General features: G+C 50.7%; 1 protein-coding gene across 3 annotated transcripts in view; it reads left to right on the top strand.

The window, feature by feature from the left end:
• The first annotated feature begins 435 nt into the window (after window positions 1-435).
• Window positions 436-18,426, top strand: part of NFYC (nuclear transcription factor Y subunit gamma) — a 31,545-nt gene continuing 13,554 nt past the window's right edge. For all 3 annotated transcript variants that reach the window (XM_057403450.1, XM_057403451.1, XM_057403449.1), the window contains exons 1-3: window positions 436-556; window positions 14,725-14,837; window positions 18,084-18,155. In XM_057403450.1, the coding sequence (XP_057259433.1) occupies window positions 14,733-14,837; window positions 18,084-18,155 (177 nt within the window). In that variant the 5' untranslated portion in view covers window positions 436-556; window positions 14,725-14,732. The remainder of the gene's footprint in view (window positions 557-14,724; window positions 14,838-18,083; window positions 18,156-18,426) is intronic.

Here is an 18,426-nt window from a genome sequence, read left to right as displayed (position 1 = left end):
TGGGAAAAGCACTGGAGCAGCGTGAGTCACGCTCCGGTGTAACGTGCCCCGGAGCCGGGGTGCGGTCCCTGGGGAACGAGCGGGACTGCAGCCTGAGGCGGCTCCAGCTCGGGCAGGACGGGAGCAGAGCGTTCCCATGCGATGACAGCCTGGGGGCTGACGAGGAGGGTTGGACAGCTCAGCCTGGACAGCGCTCAGGCACGGAGCCCGCCGGGAGAGCCGAGACCCGGCTCACGGAGAAGCAGCTCCCCCGCGGGGCTGGGCTGAGGGAGGCCGAGCTCCGACCGCCAGACCAAGGGGCACGGGCCTGGGGAGCCGGGGATTCGGAGACACCGAGGCACAGCCCAGCCCAGCCCCGCTCCCCTCCGCTCCGCGCCCCAGCGGGGCCCTCCCGCTGCGCCCAGCCCGGCGGACCCGACCCTGCTCCGGGTTTAGCGGCCACTGGGCGCTCGCTCTGCTCCGGACGTGACCCCCTCCCCCCTCCTCCCTCCAGCCGGGCCGGGGGCAGCGCGGGCGCCGAGCGGACGAGGCGGAGGCCGCGGCACCGGCAGCGCCGGTGAGTGCAGAGAGCGGGGGAGCGGCGGCCCGTGAGGGGGGCGCGGGGCGGGGGCGGCCTCAGGGGTTTCCCCCCCTCTTCTCCACCATCCCCGCCAACGGCTCCGCGCCGATTGGCACAGCAGCACCGCGCCCGCTGATTGGTCCGCGCTGTGGGAGGTGGGTGAAGGAAGCTGCGCGCTGATTGGATACCGAGGAGCGGACCGGGGAGAGGACCGGAAACCGAGCCGTTTCCCCGCGCGGACCGGAGGGGACCGGGGCCTGCAGGGCGCGCACAGGGGTCAGTGTGGGAGAGCTCGGTTTGATAGAGCGGTGAGGCCACGTGTTACCGTTCAGCTGCAGATGAGCTGTGAGTCTCCGGTAGACACCTGAGGGATTGTTTAATCTGTGCTTGAAGCCCGGTGGCACAGAGAGCTGTGAAAATACATGCACATAAACACAGTCTCTAAATTCTGCTTTTCCCTGAGCTGAGAAAATGACATAAATGTCCCCAAGGATAGTGAAGTGCTGTGAGCTAAAAGCAATAGGAGTAGGGCACGAACTGAGGTTTCAGTCAGGTCCATTCACCCTCTGGAGCCCCTTTGCTCTGGAGCCAGGCTGAGAAAACTGGGCTGGGTCAGCCTGGAGAAGAGAAGGCTCCTGAAGGGGAGACCTGAGAGCAGCTCTAGCGCCTGAAGGGGCTGCAGGAAACCTGGAGAGGGGCTTGGGACAAGGGATGTAGGGACAGGCCAAGGGGAATGGCTTGAACCTGCCAGAGGGGAGACTGAGATGAGCTCTTAGGCAGAAGCTCTTCCCTGTGAGGGTGCTGAGGCGCTGGCACCGGGCGCCCAGAGAAGCTGTGGCTGCCCCATCCCTGGCAGTGTTCAAGGCCAGGTTGGACACAGGAGCTTGGAGCAAGCTGCTCCAGTGGAAGGTGTCCCTGCCTGTGGATGAGCTTTAAGGGTCCCTTCCCACTCAAACCGTTCTGGGATTACCTGTGCAGGTGTTTGGGGCTTGGGGCACAGGACAGCTCTGGGATGGCAGCACCAGTTTATCCTCAGGTCGGCTGTGCTGTGTCCCAGGGCTTGGCGCCAGAACCTGGAGCTCTCGCAGGCTGCTCATAGAAAACAGTTACCACTGGCTACTTCTTGTGCAGTGTGACTCTTCATGTTGACTTTTGAAACACTTTGGTTGAGTGAAGTTTTCTCAATGTCCTTAGGAATAAATGCTTCTTGTCTGTCTCAGTAGCTGAGTGCAGGCAATATGGAGCAAGCACGTGGGTACCTTCTCTTCTAGTCCTACATCCAGAAAGTAGACTCCTGGCTCATCAAACACCTTTTGCTGCTGTTGCCCTTGGCAAATTAGGTTATGGGTTTGGACTGGGCTACTTCTGCTGGGTCTGTTTGTCCTCAGTTGCACCGTGCTCCAGGCACAGCTAGCTGTCGCTTAGGTTCTGGTTGCGCTGGTGACAACCTGATGTCACGCTCTGTTGTAACTGCCCTGAGGCTTGTGTTGCTCTTAAAAGGGCACTTGTGAGATGCTGGTGTTTAGGGGTGCTCATGGGCACCGGGCAGCACCTAGAGCTGTTTGCTCTGAATGAAGCCTGGGAATTGGGTGTATTCACCCCGGCTGTGGGTCAGTCTTGAGACAGCCCCTTGCCCGGCCCAGCTGCTCCCTGTGTTGTTCTGTACTGGGTATTAATCAGTGGCTTCGTTCTCCCCACACACCCCAACAGCCCGTGGGGCTTATCTGGAAGTGCCGCAGGTCCCAGAATGTGACAGGTCCGGGGTTAGAGCGTTCCCTTCCCTTTGGCTCTGCAGTGAAACCTTCAAGTGGGATTTTGGCAATTCCCAAGTTAGCTCAACGACGCCGGGACACTTAATGCCCTGTGGGATTCCAGAGCTGCAGCGGTTGCAATGAATCCTTTACCACAGTGTTCCCAAAATTCATTTGGGGCCCGGGGGTTCCACTTTTCCACCAGTCATTACTGGGAAGAGCACAAAGGTTACCAAGTGTGATGATTATTATTTGTTTTAAGACACATTTTAACCATTTACGTATAAAAATAGGTCTTGCTGGTGGTTTGTTACTTAATCCCTCCTCGCTCCTGGCCTCAGATCCCGGTAACCTGCCGGAGCAGGGAAGAGCTGGCTCAGCCCCGCGCTATTTTTCCCTCTTTTGCTCTTTATTCCGCGTTAATCCCAACGGTACTTCGGAGCGTCGGTAACTTCCTGGGCTCAGATGCCACCGGCAGCTCGCCGTTCCCGGCACCGGGCTCTCCCCCGACCCGCGGACCCCGATTTGAGGGGATATTCCCGGCCCCCAGCTTGTTCTTGAGGCCGTGGGGCCCGCATTCGTGCCGGTTCGGGACGCCCCACCGGACGTTCGCTGCCGGTCGGTTCGTCCCCTCCCCGAGGCTCTGACAGCACGGGGAGCGGCGGCAGCGCGGTCGGGTCCGATGCACAGGTGCGGCCCCGGTTGATTCCGGTACCGCCCGCGCCGTGCACGTGACCCGCCGGTGGCGGCGGCGGGAGGAGTGGCAGGAGTGCCAGCCAATCAGCAGCCGCTCCCCCACCCCTCCGTGTGTTTGAATGGGGCCCTCCCGCCAATAGGAGGCAGCCGGGGCGGGGAGCGCGCGGCCGGGCGCCGCTCTGACCCCTGCGCCGCCTCTCAAGGTAACTTTAAAACAGGAAGTGGACGGCGAGGTTGCGCCGCCGGCGGCAGCCAATAAGCGTGCGGGGCCGCGCCCTCCTTCGGCGGCACGTAGCCAATGGGAGAGGGCGGGGCGGGCGCAGCAGGGCAGGCTGAGCGGCGGCTGTTAAAGGGGCCGGCGTCCCGGTCCGGCGGGGACGCGGAGTCCCGGCAGGCAGGGGTCAGCTCAAAGACAAAGCCATGGCGGCAGGGCGCTCCCCGCCGCTCCCGCGCCACCGACCCGCGGGCAGGGCCCGCGGCGGCCCCGACCCGGTGAGTTCAGTCGCGGCGGCCGGAGCCGCGCTGCTGGGGCGGGGGGCGGCTGTGGCCCGGCCCGGTGATGAGCGAGCAGGCCACGGTGGCGGTGGCTGCCTGCCCGGCCCCTCCGTGCCCCGGCCTTGTGCGGCGGGAGGAGGCGGATTCGGCGGGGGGTGGCAGCCCGAGAGCTCCGGGGGGGGCGGCGGCGGCGGCGGCGGGAGGCTCCGGTACATGGCGGCGGTCGGAGCCCGGTGCTGAGCCCCCGGCGCTGCCCGGGGCTGTGGGTATGGCAGGGGGCTCGCTGTGGGGGAGCGCCGCCCCGGGGCCGATAACCGGAGGGGGGACACACACACAAAATGGCAGCGCCTTCCCCCTCCCGGGGCCGCCGCCGAGCCAGGGGAGGGGGTGGGTCAGTTTCCCCCGGCTGCCCTTGGCCGGGCTGCCCGGCTGCCTGGGAGCCGCCCGCGGGCACCGGTCAGAAGCGCGGCTTCTGGGAGGCAGCTGGCCCCCCATCACCCCTAAACCCCCGCCAACCCTCCGGCAAGCATAAGCAGCCCTTTGTTTTCCTTTCTGATTGCAAATAAGCGCTGAAGGTCACGGGAGCCCCGCAGCCCGGCGGTGACAGGCAGGAACCGGGTCGGAGTGTGCCTTAGCTTCCAAGTTTTCCAGCCTAAAGGGCTTTGTCGGCTCTGCCGGTGACACCCGAACTCTGGTGGGGCCGGGCTCCTCCTGCCCGGTGTCGCCGTCAGAGCCCGGGCTGGGCCTTCCCTCGTAGCACGAGTGACCTTGAAATCCCGCTGCTCCGAGTTTGGAGAGCGAAGGACAAAGTTTGTTTATGGCACTTTGGACTGAATGGGAGATAAAAGGAGGGAGAATCCGAGTGGCAAAAAGCTGCTGCCGGTGGCCGGGGGCAGCAGGAGCGCGGGGTAGGCTGTAGGTTAGGGTTGAAGTTAGTTTTCAGCAAGGAGCCGGATCACATTGCAGACATTCCTTCTCCTCCGCTCCCACTGAGATGCTGAGCAGCGCTGGTGCTGTCCTTGCCTCCTCAGGGTGAGCTGGTGACGTTCTCCAGTGTTCTCAGTCCTGCTCTTACCCTATTTATTCCTTCCCTGATTGACCTTAAAAGTGTAGCAAATGAGAGGTGATTCCATTGTGCAGCCTGTTTTTGTGGATGTTAGGAAAGGCACATGTTAACCTCATCTCATGCTGCTGTCAGCTCCTAACAAAGGGCTGCATCTTGGGGTTGAACCTCACCCTGAAAGGTCTTTGAATTGCCACAGTCGTCAAGTATTATTGTGGGTGGTTTAATTTCAGTTAAGGCTGAGGAACAGCATCACCTTGGCCCAGGCAAAGCTTATCCAGCTCCTGATGGTGTCGGACATATTTCAGTCTGAGAAGGGGCAGAATGAGAAGCGTCACCATAAGTCATCTATTAATAATGGTGGCAGCTCCGGTATGTCTATGGAAGAGCAGCAGCTCCTGCCGCAGGCTCTTGGCCAGGATGGGGGATTTACTGGCTGTGTGAAGGTCAATGGTAGCATCTTTAAGCAAAAACGAGGTATCTTTTGATTTTTTCCTTGAAATGAGGCTATATTCAGCTGCTACATGATTTGAAGGGGTGGCAGAACATGAGGGAATCTGTAGCTAGCACAAGATGAAAAAAGAAATCCTCCAGAAGTCTCATTACACCCAGCGTTTATCGTATTTCATTGCTTAAGCTCGCGGCATGTACAAATGGGTGCTGCTTGATCTTTCTAGGTCAAGAGCAGCAGGTAAAGCCTACAGCCTCTGGTAGCACCGGAAAGGGATTTAGTAACAAATAATGCCAGTTCCTGAATTTTCTTGCAGTGCCATAGGGGAAGGTCCTTGGATCCCATTTTCTGCCTCTCGGAGCAGTCAGTACTGTGTCCCCTCCATCCCTGGGCTCCAGTGGTACTGGCTGGAAGCGCAGGCGCAGAAAACGGGAGCATCTTCTTGGTGAAGGGACTTTCCCTGCTTGGTTTGCACTGACTTAACTGGCAGTGCAGGCAGCGGAGGTGTGAAGGACAAGCTTATGTGGGAAAGCGCTGGGTTGAGCACCTCGATGGCCTGGAGTGGGAAGAGGAGGAGGAGGATGATGTGTGTGCGCCTTGCTCGGAGGGTGCTGGCTGCCTGCAGGAGGTCACCTCTCAAGCCGTGTCTTTGGGTTGGAGTGATTTTATTGGCTTTAATCAGACTGGGATCTTACATTTCTATAATGCAGGGTGACATCTGCATCTTAATAGCATTGGCACATGGTTTCTTAATTTCAGGGCTTACTGATCTGCCCGTGTTGCAAGTGAGTTACATTTGCATGGCTGCTCACTTAAATGCTTTCATGAGTACCTTTTGGTAAAGCAGGCACTTTATTGTGTTCCAGAGGGTCAGAAACTGTGATTGTGACAGGGGCACTGACAGCCAGCTCCAGCTCCAGGGTACCTGACAGAGCTGCCCAGGAGCTACAGGAAGTTCTTTGGTTTGTGCTCAAAAAGTCAGGTTTTCTTCCTGCTGAGACCTCACTTTGTAAGTTGCTTTCCTGTTTGGTTGCTTCCTGATAAATCCACATGGGTCACTTTGTCTTTTTTCCTCCATGAAGATGATGCAGAGGGTTAGAGATTTACAGATTTGTAATACAGCAAATAAAAATACCTACTTAGGCAAGAAGGGCCTGATGAGCCACCCCATCAGCCTTAGAGAGTGCACTTGGGCTCCATTTAAATGGGATCTGCTGAGCTCAGGAGGTGAAAAGCTTATGGTTGGATGAAAGAATTATTTTTCGCTTTTGCATTATTTAACTGATAACAGTGAGTAAAGAAAGTAACAGGAACGTTGCATGTTAGAATAAACCCTATAGAACAGTATCCCTGATAACCCCTATAGAGCAATAACCTTGCAGCCCCCTCAAAGCAGTAGGTAGATCTGACTTTTCTACCCAGAATAATGAGGTTTGCAGATATTAGAGGCTGGTTCAGCCTTTCACCGCTTTCAGACCATCTCAAGTTCTTGTGAATAACTCCTGTTTGTCACTCAGGGTTCTCTGGGTTGTACCTGCTCTGTCCTGCTGTGGTCTGAGTCACTCTTTCTGCCTTCCCCTCTCCAGCAGCACGGTGGTGGCTGAGCCTTAAAAATGCAGCTGAAGACCAAGAAACATGTGAGGTTTCAACTGCACTAAACCGAGTGGTTTAGTACCTTTGGCCTAACAGTGCTGCAGCAGCCGGGTGTCAGCGCAGGGGTAGATGATGCACATCTGCTCCAGATGCCACCCATGTCCCTGTGTGACAGTAGGTTACAGTGAGTGCCCAGCTCAGCTCTTCCAGCCACTTCCATGGCTGTCAGGAGCAGGAGGAAACGGGAGGGCGCTAAGAAGACTTTGTATCAAGGAACTTCTAATTTAATGCAGAACTATTTTTAAATTCAGAGTCTCAACTAGAAAGATAAAATCTCCGTGCTGAGCGTGTGTAATCCCTGCTGTCTGAACAGGCATTTTGCTTGTGCTTGCACTCCAGAGCAGGAAATGTGTATGTTGCATGATGGAATTGCTACTGCCTGAAATACAAACAAAATTTCAGTTACAAATGGAATTCAGAAAGTGCTTCAGTTATTTCCAAATCTAGTGGCAATTTTCAGCTCTGGTGGTATTTGTTCGTGGGACTGTGGCACAGGATGCCCAGAGAAGCTGTGGCTGCCCCATCCCTAGCAGCGTTCAAGGCCATGTTGAATGGGGCTTGGAGCAAGCTGCTCTAGTGGAAGGTGTCTCTGCTTGTGGTTGGAGCTGGATGCGCTTTAAGGTCCCTTCCAACACAACCAGGCTGGGATTCTGTGATGCTGTCATTGAGTGGGTAGTGGAGAGGCTGTTGAAACCCAGCGCCTGGGGATGGGAGACGGGAGGAGCAGAATTCCTGCTGTAGGTACCAGGGTGGAGAAGGGGAGAGTAGGAGTCGTGTGATCCAGCACAACACAGACTGCAGTGCTCTTAGCAGGAGCTGAGCCATGGGAGTGGTGCAGAGCAGATTTGGCTGCTGAAACCCAACGTCGCTGGTTTAACGGGTTGTTGGAGGTGTTGGAAGATCCCGGGATTTGTAACTGATTTGGGCTTAAATCAAATGCTTCACCTCGTGAGAATGAAAATGGCAGTAATGCGTTACCGGTATTAGGGGGCTAATGTTCAAACTTTGAAGGTGGAATAATCTGCTGCTAAATATTCATAGGAAAAAGGGCTGGAAGGCACCTAAAGACGTCTGGGTTTTTTTTTCCCTGCCTTAAGGCAAGATCAGCTTGACCCAAACACCCTTTTTGCAACCTGCTCATAAAACCCCCTAGCAGTGAGTACTTGGTACCCTCTGTAGGTAACTTGGTGCAGCATTTAACTACCTGCTTACGTTCAGAGAGACCTGCAAAACACCCCTTATCCAACAGTCTAGAATGATTCTCCTATCAGCTGAAATCAACCCTTTCTTGGTACCACCTATGTGCTGAGTGGATTGTGTGTATGTGGTACTGCAAGAGGGAACAGATAAAAATAAACGCAAGTAATTGCAAAAGTTCCTTAGAATAACCCACTGGAAGGAAGCTCATGTGCTGGATTGTGCTGCTTTACTGACAGCCTCCGCAAATGGTTGTTCACAAGTTGAAAGGTTGAGCAGACCTGCAGACTTGCCTGGGTTTATGCTCAGCACCTTTGTCCACCACCTGAAAGCTGCATTAGATTTTACAGCTGTATTTATAGAAATGAAAGAGATTCCCTCTATCTTTTGCATAAATAAAGCTAGTGTCCAGTCTAAGATACCTGCTTTGGGCCTATGGTTTAGCTGTTTATGTACAGGCGATGAATTAGGAATAATAATGCAAGTTTTGTGCTGGGTCTCAACAGGCTGTGTACATGGAAGCAGCTCCTCCTTTTGGAAGGTGTTTGACCCCTTTGTACGGCGCACCCCAGCTGGGGTCTCTCCAAGCCCCATTCCCAGGATGTGTTCACTGTTAGTTCTCACAGAATCATTCAAGACATCGAGAGCCAAAGGCTCATGTGTCGTAATGTGGATCCCTGCGTGCTGCAGCTTGTGTCTTTCCTTCTGCTTCAGCAGGGCCGGGCACAGAGCTTCTCAGTGGCTCTTCCATCTACCATAGTGCTGCTGTTTGTTTAATTCTCAGACCTCTATAGGAGGATTTCCAGCTTGGTTGGTTCAGCTCCTGCCACTGGTGCCAATTCTTCATCAGGTTTTTATGGGGCTGTAACTGCAGCGCATGTTCCCTGGCTAGAAGCCTTCTGCAGGGGGTGACAGTGGTGGTGTGCCCAGCTTAGACCCTGCTCTCATTGCTGTGTCAGAAGTCAGGTGAGTTCTCACAGCTCAAGCAATTCAGAATCATTCTTACACCATCACTGCCACCACCAAAGCAAGAAAAAGTAGCTCTTGGCTGGGGTTCTGCCATCTTTGTATTGTAGCCGAGCTCTGCACTGATGCTGCTTGGCCTGTGCCTACTGAATGTGTCTACTGGAACTGTATTGGAAATGAATTTGACCTTGTCTCATGAAAGAAACTCACCTGAAATTATCTATGTTGACTTGAGTAGATCTTGAAGCAGAACTACTGTACAGTGAATCGAGGTGTGATACCTCTGGAAGCAATTTTAGACCATTAAAGGTCCAAACTCAAAGGTTTGTTTTAGAATTAAGACAGCAATACATACAAACCAAGTGATGTTGACCTGCACTGCAGAGACAACCTTTCAGTTTGGTTCAGCCACTGTGATTGCTGCTGAGAGCAGAGTTCTGTGGTAGTCCACTTCCAACTCTGTGTATATCCTGTGATATTCTGTTATCAAGTCAGGTGTTGGATACCAGGTAGCTAATTGCTGTAACTGAAGTAACAAGCAGCATCTCAGGAAGGCATTGGCTTTTTCTCCTGCACTGGGGACTCCTCACATTTACAGAAATGTGTTACTAAGTTCATATAAACCCATAATTATTATTCTTGAGAAACTAGTTCTTGGTTGCTAGATTGTTCCTTCTGATCCTAGCAGGATCGGGTGTCTGGTGCTCACTGCTACACAGAGCTCATTCTTCAGACATGCAAGTGTGGCTCTGCACATTTCCCTTGTAAATCGAGGGACAGGCTCCCACCCTGGAACGCTGCTGTTTGGAGAGCACATCAGACTGAAGCGTCACAGAATTCAGATTTATTCACAATAGTCACTTTTCAGCTCTATGGATCTGTGTTTAATTCTTTGGCTTCCCAGGTTTTTCTGGGTGCTGTGGCTTCAGGGTTTATTCTTGGCTGGTGAAGGTGGTACATTAAACCAAAGAGGAACTCCATTGCTTGTTGTCTCCTGTAGCACTACTTCCTAATAATGAAGTAGGGAGTTTGGGGCAATAGTGGATGGTGCAAAGCCGAGAGTATTTAAGAAGAGTTGGAGGGGGAGAGGGGGTTGTGGTGTGAGAGCCTTCTAAGCATTGTCCATGTGGTGGTGAATCTGTATGGTGGTAGAGTCATAGATTCCCAGATGGGTTTGTGTTAAAGGGACGTTAAAGCTCCTCCAGCTCCAACCCCTGCCACAGGCAGAGACCCCTTCCACTGGAGCAGCTTGCTCCAAGCCCCTGTGTCCAGCCTGGCCTTGAACACTGCCAGGGATGGGGCTGCTACTCAGAGCCTCAGCATCCTCACAGGGAAGAGCTTCTGCCTAAGAGCTCATCTCAGTCTCCCCTCTGGCAGGGGATTTGGTTTTGCAGTGTCAGTTTTCACAAATATTTATGTGTTACCCTGATTTGTAGCTATAATCTAAGGATGTTGAGGCAAAACGTTTGCCTGAGCTTCTGTCTTTCTTTTTAGCCTCCACCTTCAGTTTTAGCTGTCTTTTTTAAGACACTTGGATGGAATATGCTGCTTCTGCCATGTAATACTGCGTGGTGTAAAACGGGCTATTTCCCATAGCGTAAGTCATGGGAATGCAACAGTTCTGTATGCAAAGAAGCTGACGGTTCAGATATTACCAGAGCCTGTGGTACTTGATGATGTTACTGAGTTACTGCCTTCTTCATCGGGAGCCTTGAGGCCCTTCAGTGCTTGCCCCTGGCACACACCCTTTGCATATCCCTTTGGATATTTGGATAAAGTTCATTTGGATCTGCTCTCCACCCAGCTGATTCTGGTTGGCTTCTTAGTCAAGGCGAGCTTGGGAACAACTTAAAAGTAGGCACGTCAGAAGCTGCGACATGACCCTGGCTCATCGGGAACGTTGTTCTCTGGTTCCCAAGCTCCCTTAGTGAGCGGCACCCGCGATGCTTGGCAATGTTCCATGGTGGGGGCTGGCAGCTCCTGCTCTCCTGGGGCTGGTGGGCTCCTCCAGGCCATGGGTTTGGCAGAGAAAAAGCCCTGGGTACCTCCTCCAGGTGGAATTACAAGGTTTTATTTGTGATTATACTGTACCTTGTGTTTTCAATAGCAGGTTCTTGCACAAGCTTGCAGATTGTAGGCATCCAGGGTGAGAGAGCTTCATTGGACTGCTTCCCCCTTCCCACAGCGTTAAAGAGCACAAACCAGCATCTGTTTAAAATCCAAATAACAAAAAAAAAGAAAGAAAAAACCACAAACACATAAACCACAGACACCAGAGGTGTCCTCGTGCTTTGTGCTCCGATGCACTGAAGCATTTCAGCGGTTGTGAGCTGCCCCGGGATTTTGTGAATTTTATGTTGGTAAAGGGTGTTGTGCTCTGGTGAGCAGCAAGGCTCTAATTGCAGAGTGTTGATGTGGTGGTTCTTGGCTGTGCTTTGCTGGTCTGCTCTCTAATCCACAGCGCAGCACAGGGATCCGCAAAGCACCTCTCCCCTTCTTATGGGGCTGATGAGGAAATGTTCAGAGGAGGAAGGATAAAGTATAAGGAAGCTCTAAAAGTCACCAGCAAACTGCATATCAAAAAAGACGATCAGTTTTAGACACCAATAGTGTGAAAGCAGAGGAACTGCCCCCCTTCAGCTTTGGTGGGCTTATCTTCTGTTGGATGCTTTGGTATTTGTTGGCACTAATCCTGATACGAGGCATTCTTAAAAGACGAGAACACAGCTTCCCCTTGTAAAGGAACTTACCTAAGTGCTCAGGAATGGGTTCAGTGGACATTAGTTTGTCTCCCAGAGCCAGCTCTGTAGTTTTGCATGATGGTTTGGCTTCTCTTTTTCTTACAATCCTTTCTTAGTGCTTGCAAGCACCTTCAAGGACACTTGTGTATCTCTTTTAATGGGAAGAAAATACTCCAGTATGTTCTGAGCAGTTTCAACCTGCTTAGGCTTTTATTTTGGAGTTTATAGTGATATCATTCTATAAGCTATTCAGACAATCAGCCTATTGCTGACTCGTGTTTCTACTCTGACAATTCCTAACAATTATCTTAAACAGTCACTTAAAGCAGCAGTTGTCCCTTGGGGTGGCTCTGAACCAGTCATGTGCTTACATTGAAGAAAGGAAGGTTTTTGTACTCATTGACAGGGCTTTTAAAACTCGAGATGGCTGGAGTAAACCATTGCTAGCTCTTCCTGAAGTCTGGATGAGTACCATGGAGGCGTATGAGAAAGGGGAGGCTGCGGTGAGCTCTTAGGCAGAAGCTCTTCCCTGTGAGGGTGCTGAGGCGCTGGCACAGGGTGCCCAGAGAAGCTGTGGCTGCCCCATTCCTGTCAGTGTTTCAAGGCCAGGTTGGACACAGGGGCTTGGAGCAACCTGCTCCAGTGGAAGGTGTCCCTGCCCGTGGCAGGGGTTGGAGCTGGGTGGGCTTTAAGGTCCTTTTCTGCCCAAACCAGTCTGGGATTTATGATATATTTAATGCAAGAAGGTTGCTTTTGCCTGTGGTAGGAAGTAAAGCAGTGGTGGTGGTGGAATTTTCTTCCTGTTTGCTCCATTAGCTTTTCCCTTTTTTTTTCAACCTGTTATTTCGTAGGGTTCTGTGGAGCATTATGTTCCAGTCCAGCATTTAAGTGGGTTGAATTAAGTAATTTGTAGTTTTAACTAAAGCCTTGAAAAGTTCTGTGGCTTGTCTGCAGGGTGAATTGCATCTCCAGCTGCAGAAAAGACCCCGTCTAATGTTGGTGTTGAAACACTGCCAGTACCAAGCAGATTTCAAGGATTAGCTTTTGTTTAGGTGCTAAACTACTTCTTGTCTACGTCTGACAATGCAGATCAAGAGGGGGAAGCTGGGAAGCATCAAATGCCACTTTAACACTCTCATTGGAACGTATATCTCTCTCTGTTTTCTTATAAATATATGAAATACTTGAGTTTGTAGGTGGATAGTATTATAATGCAAATCATTGTTGGGAGAGTCATCAAGCAACTTGTCAGTCACTTATTTCCATAGGTTCCTTACTTGGAGTTCCTCCTGTCTTGCTTTGAGACTGCAGATGCGCACTTCTGACCTCCTCCTTGTCATCCCCTGTCAGAATCCCCTTTGGCTCTTCCCACACTTTCCGTGTCCTCTCCTCAGGTTGATGAAAGAGAAATGCAGCTGTTCACAGGCAGCCTGGGGAGCTGCGGGCTGCAGGAGGGAACCAGCTCATTGTCTGACAGTCACCTCTTTGAGCTGATAATGGGGTTTTATGGATCATCACTGCTTTGGAATAGTAGATTTTGGGAGGCAGCAGCCAACTGCCAGTAGTATCACCAGTGTTCTGGTGTGTTGTAAGTTACCCCTGCTTCCCTTTGGCTTGAGGAAGGACTGAAATCAACCTTGACACAGTGAATCCAAGAATCCAAAGCAAATGGAAATTATGCCTGTCTGTGTCAAAGCTAAATCTGCTCTTGGGTCCTTTTCCATTACATGGCGACACAGAAAGACCTGCATATCTGGAGATATTTCCCTATGGAAGGTGTAGCACCTTTCTCTTGCTGTTAGACACAGACACTGTTTGTACATGGTGTGTGCTTGTCGTTCATGGCAGCCTCACAGCTGCTCTGGGTGACCCTAAGAGCGTTTAACATCAGAGCCTCACTTGAGTGGTGCGTGGTGACTGCTGGCATTCACCAGGATGCTTCCAGTGCCCGGGAAGCACCGAGTCTGGTCCTGCTGGGTTGTGTCTCAGCAGGTCTTGTGCGTGCCTCTGGCATGTCTGCTCTGTCCTTCCAAGCTGCATTCCCTGTTGGGAATCCTGCCAGAGCCATGCGCTGCTGTCACACGGAGGAGGCCAGCAAGACTGCCCTTGGTGTTCCGAGGGGTGCCAAAGGTGTGCATCTGACTTCATTTTAATATTAACTAGAGCTGTCCTAAGAGTTCCCTGTCAGAGAGGCACAACTTGGTCAGGGAGGTTATGGGGGGAGGAAGAATTGTGTCAGCTGGAACTTGCCTTATGCCTGGGCAGTGCCACAGGGGCTGGTGCCACCTTGGTCACCAAGGGGCCAGGTTGATCCATGCTGTGTGTCCTGAGCACTCCACCCCCTGCAGCTCAGCACAGGCACGGGGCAAGCCTGAGCACTGTTGTTGTCGCTCTGTTTTCTCCTGCTGCCACTGATACACACTGTGAATAACAGTATTTGCAACGATACACATCTTCATGCACAGGCAACGTCCAGTGTATATTTAATAACAGCCAGGCTTGCTGAGCAGCCTGCACTTGCAGAGCACTGAATGACAGCTGTGGGGCTTTTACAATTGTTTCAATTAAGATTTGAATTTTAAATCTCACTTTGTGCTTTTGACACTCTGCATTATACAGACTCTTAATTCCTCCTGTTGATTGTACTCAAGGAGAAGAGGTATTGTAAATTTAGCATCAAGCCACAAAAACTGACACCTTTCAAATAGGCACAGAATCAACTGTTTCATTTCACTTCTTAACTATAATATCAGGCTGACATTGACATTCTGGTTTCAGCTTGAAGGAGATTTACTGCCACATCCTGCACAAGCAAGAGGAAAATGATTTTACAATAGGTGTGTACTGGAGTGGGAGCTGTGACTGGGCATCAGTTATGTTCTGTAACTCCTTGTGGAAACGCAGAGCTCCGAGAGGGGAATAGACTGTTTTTTTGTTTCAATTATATCTTTTTTTAATGTTCTTTTTCAATCTTTGGAAAAATAAATAAAACTTTAAACGCAGCTCTGGAGCCTGTGAGTGTCTGCATTGTTGCTGTAGCATGATGTAGCATGCATCCCCCCCTTCCTGTGTTCCTGGGGCTTGGGGGGATCTCGGGGAGCCTTTGCCTCCCCCCCTCCCTCACTGCTAACATGTGTTGTTCTCTCTCCCAGCTCCCAGGATGTCTGCGGACGGTGGCTTTGGCACAGCTGGGAACAGCGATGCCCAGCAAAGCCTCCAGTCCTTCTGGCCGCGCGTCATGGAGGAGATACGCAACCTGACTGTGGTGAGTGTCCTCGTCCATTGCCTTTCTCCTGGAGAACTGATACTGAAAAGTGCCTGCTAATGCCTGTGAGCAAGATAATTCAGCTTGAAAATCCCTGCTGCTCGTGGGATCCAGTTGCTGTGTACACCTCAGGGCTGGCTCAGGCTCATAGCAAAATGATGTGCACCAGGTGTACCTTCAGCTCGTTCTGGACTGAGCCAGACAACAGAGCTTATTCTGAAGGCTCTTTTAACAGGCTGCCTGAGGACCATGGCTGCTGCCTGGAGAATTGCAGAGGAGTTATCTGCTGTTTGCAAAGGAAAGGGAAGTGATTTTAAAATAGCTACATGGTGTGTAGCTGCCATGTGCTGTTCTAGCTTCCAGAGGCTGAAGGGTTTGAGAATACACCTTGGGTTATACTCCATGGGCTGTTTAACTACTGTTCACACTCCAATGTAAATGAGGAATCAGCATTGTCTGTGCTGAAGGACAGGCCATGTCAGCACACCCTGGGAGATGTTACTGTCCAAAATGCCGCTTAGTCCTTTCCCCTTCAGAAATTCAAACACTTGGCTAATGACAGTTCCAATTTTGTAAATGAATTTTGAGATTTAGGCTGTTGCGTAGAACTCTTGTGCCCTCTTCTAGAAACATCTCCTTTGACAAGCCTGAAAAATCTGAAAATCACTTGAATGCCAAGTGCATGGTTATCACAGGCTTTATTAATTTAAAGACATCTGATTAGAAAAATCCTGTATAGGCTGCGAAGAAGAATTGGACTAAGTGGCTTCTATTTTTTTCCATCCCCAAAAGAGATGTGCCTGAGAACAAGGGCATATAATAAAAGTGACTTTTCAAGAGAGACTGATATCGTACTGTGTGATACAGTGGTCCTGACAGCACACTCCAATGCTTCTAATGGAGCTCAAAACAAAAGAGCTCCAGTGGAAGACGGGCTTTTCAAAGTGAAAACCCCAATCCCCCAGCCTGAAGATAAGCTGCTTTTTTCAGGCTGTGCATAGATAGTTGATTAAAGAAACAGATGTAGAAATTTGTATGTATAACCAGAATTAATGACTTTCCTCTTTGAGCACAGCGAATTCTTGTGTTCAAGAGCTGTAGTTTGTCTTCATCCCCACATGAAAGAGGTTTATTATGCAGCTTATCAAGTATGGGCAGCTTCATTTTTAACTGTCGTGTGAATTTATTGCATTGCAAGCTAGGAATATTGCACTGGGGACAGTAGTTGGAAAGGAAAAAGGATAACTGCGAAACATCCATGTGTAATAAATCCTGAAATGTATTGGCATCCCATGGATGTGGACGTAAGTAAACTTAAAACTGTCTCACCATTTCCATCTCCAGCCTCTTCTGCATGTGCTCTATAGTAGAGGTCAGAGCTGTTTGATGGAAACCTGCTTTCTGGGGCACGCTCTGTCTGGGTTTGTGTCATGTGCCACTTGTAGCTACAGTTCAGAGGAAAAAACATGGGAGCTGCTTTTGAAGTCCAAACCGGAGTTCCCTCTTCTTTGCCCACCACAGCAGAAAGGGTTCTAGCCTGGGCTTGGAGAAATGGGAAACAGAACCAGGCTGGAAGGAGCTTCCCAGCGCTGCGGGGAGTTAGAAGAGACCTAATTTGGGAAAAAGAAAAGATGAAGAATTGGTGTGTGAGGTTTGTTGTGCTGGGAGGTGGCCAGTGCTGGTCGTGCTTCCCTTCCCCACCATGCTTGTGTGCTAACGGTGATTTATGTGGCGTTTGCCTGTCTGCCTTAAAGGAATAAAGGAGCTTTAATTCTTTTCTCATTTCTCCCACTGCCTTTCCTCCCTGAAGATGTTAATGGTGCTGTACCTGTGCAGCTCTGCTTGCAGCTCGGCTCGTCATAGAAGTTGATGTGCTTAAGGCTGTTAAGAGCTTCACAGACAAGACACTTTGTCCTCATCTGTCTGTAAGGCTTGCTCAAAGCTCACCAGGCTCTTGAAAAAGGAAAGAACCTTTAAAAAATGTTAAAAACTAAACCAAAAAATGTAACACCCCCCTCTTCAGCATGTGTTTCCATGCCCTGGAGCCCCTTACACTGCTTGTGTGACGGTTACTGGTTGAAAATGCCACCTTGAGCACGCTCTGTGTTCAAACACAGGTCCCAGCCCTGGCTGCCCTCTTCTCATTGCCCCCAAATCCTTCCAAACTTCTGTGATCAGCAATGGATGAGGCAGCCCTCAGCACGCCACCAGGCGGAAATGTCCCCACCTCTCAGATTAGTTCTGGATTTTCCTCTCTCTTTTCTTTCACTGCCTTGTCTCACAGTGCTTCCTTCCCTGGAGAAAGGAGTTTTCTATAACATTTTGGTGAAGAAGGGAAGATGTGTTTTCAAAGCCCTTTGTTTGAAGGGACCCTTCATTCCTGATGCAGTGGTGCATCAGCTCAGCCTTTCTCACTCTTTAAGAGGCTCCTGGTACAGCACACTGTGGATTTGTATTATTGTATTCCTCTCTGTCCCTTCAGAGGAGGCAGAGCACTGCTCATAGTGAAGCTCAGCAGTTTCCCTCACCCCGAGAGCTCTGCAGAGAGGATCTCTCCAAGGGACATGTCATGGTATTTCCAGTGCTGCTCCTGTTGGGTACGTGCTAACAGCTGAGCAGAGCAGGAGTATTCAGTGCAGCACTCACTCTCCATCCCTGAACCCAGCGCTGCACCACTTGGAGTGAGCAACAGATGCTGGAAAACAGTGAGAAATCCAGCTAAAAACAGGAAAAGAGATTTCTATGGAGGAGACTTCTGCAAGGTTTTTAACACCAAAATTGGTATCGGGCAATGGGGAAGTGGAAATAAAGCCCAGAAGATTTCATCCTGTGGCCCCCACATAGCTTTTGTTTGCCTTCATTTTCTCTTGTGGCTTTTGGTAAATTCCAGTGGTTCCGGGTCCCAAGACACTTAATTGAATTAGTTGCCTCAAATATAAATAGATGCAGAAATGTCTAACATCAGAAACATCCTGTTCTGCAGAATGGCTGCAGCTTTGAGATGAAATAGTAAATACAAATGTCTGACAGGAGATTTAACAGAATTCTATCAGTACCAAATACAGAAAAGCAGATGAGAATTCTCAGGCTTGAGGAGAATCTGCTCTGCCTCACAGAAAATAAGTTATTTGTATAAATCTGTTAGCCAGTTCTGGTCAATTCAGACTTGTTCTGACATCTTGTATTTTACCTTTGTTTTAAGTTAAGTGTCAGTAAAGTGTCTCTCAAATGTGCATCTCTCTGCAGAAAGACTTCAGGGTTCAAGAACTCCCTCTGGCTCGGATTAAGAAGATAATGAAACTAGATGAAGATGTGAAGGTAGACTCATGGGTTTTTCTGGACTTTTGCTAATCCTTTGGTGGATATTGTAGCAATTCCTTGCAATTCATTATTTCTTACCAGCATTATTTATTATTATTTTAAAGCACACTCGAACAGTTGCCTTGAATGCAGTAGTAGCTGGTGTGTAATTAAACAGAGCTGGGAAAGCAGACTGATTTGGGAGCTTTGCAAGACTCTGTCAGTTTTGCTTTCTGCTGGTAAAGATCAGTTTTCTGTGTAATTTTGGATATTTCCTGTTTTTTTCTAG

The sequence above is a fragment of the Pezoporus wallicus genome, unplaced genomic scaffold (genome assembly GCF_028554395.1).
Source record: "Pezoporus wallicus isolate ANWC-B61680 ecotype Strahan unplaced genomic scaffold, APGP_CSIRO_Pwel_v1 contig_8232, whole genome shotgun sequence".
Lineage (NCBI taxonomy): Eukaryota > Metazoa > Chordata > Aves > Psittaciformes > Psittacidae > Pezoporus > Pezoporus wallicus.
The sequence above is the reverse complement of the archived record's forward strand: the minus strand, read 5'-3'. Positions and strand labels throughout refer to the sequence as shown.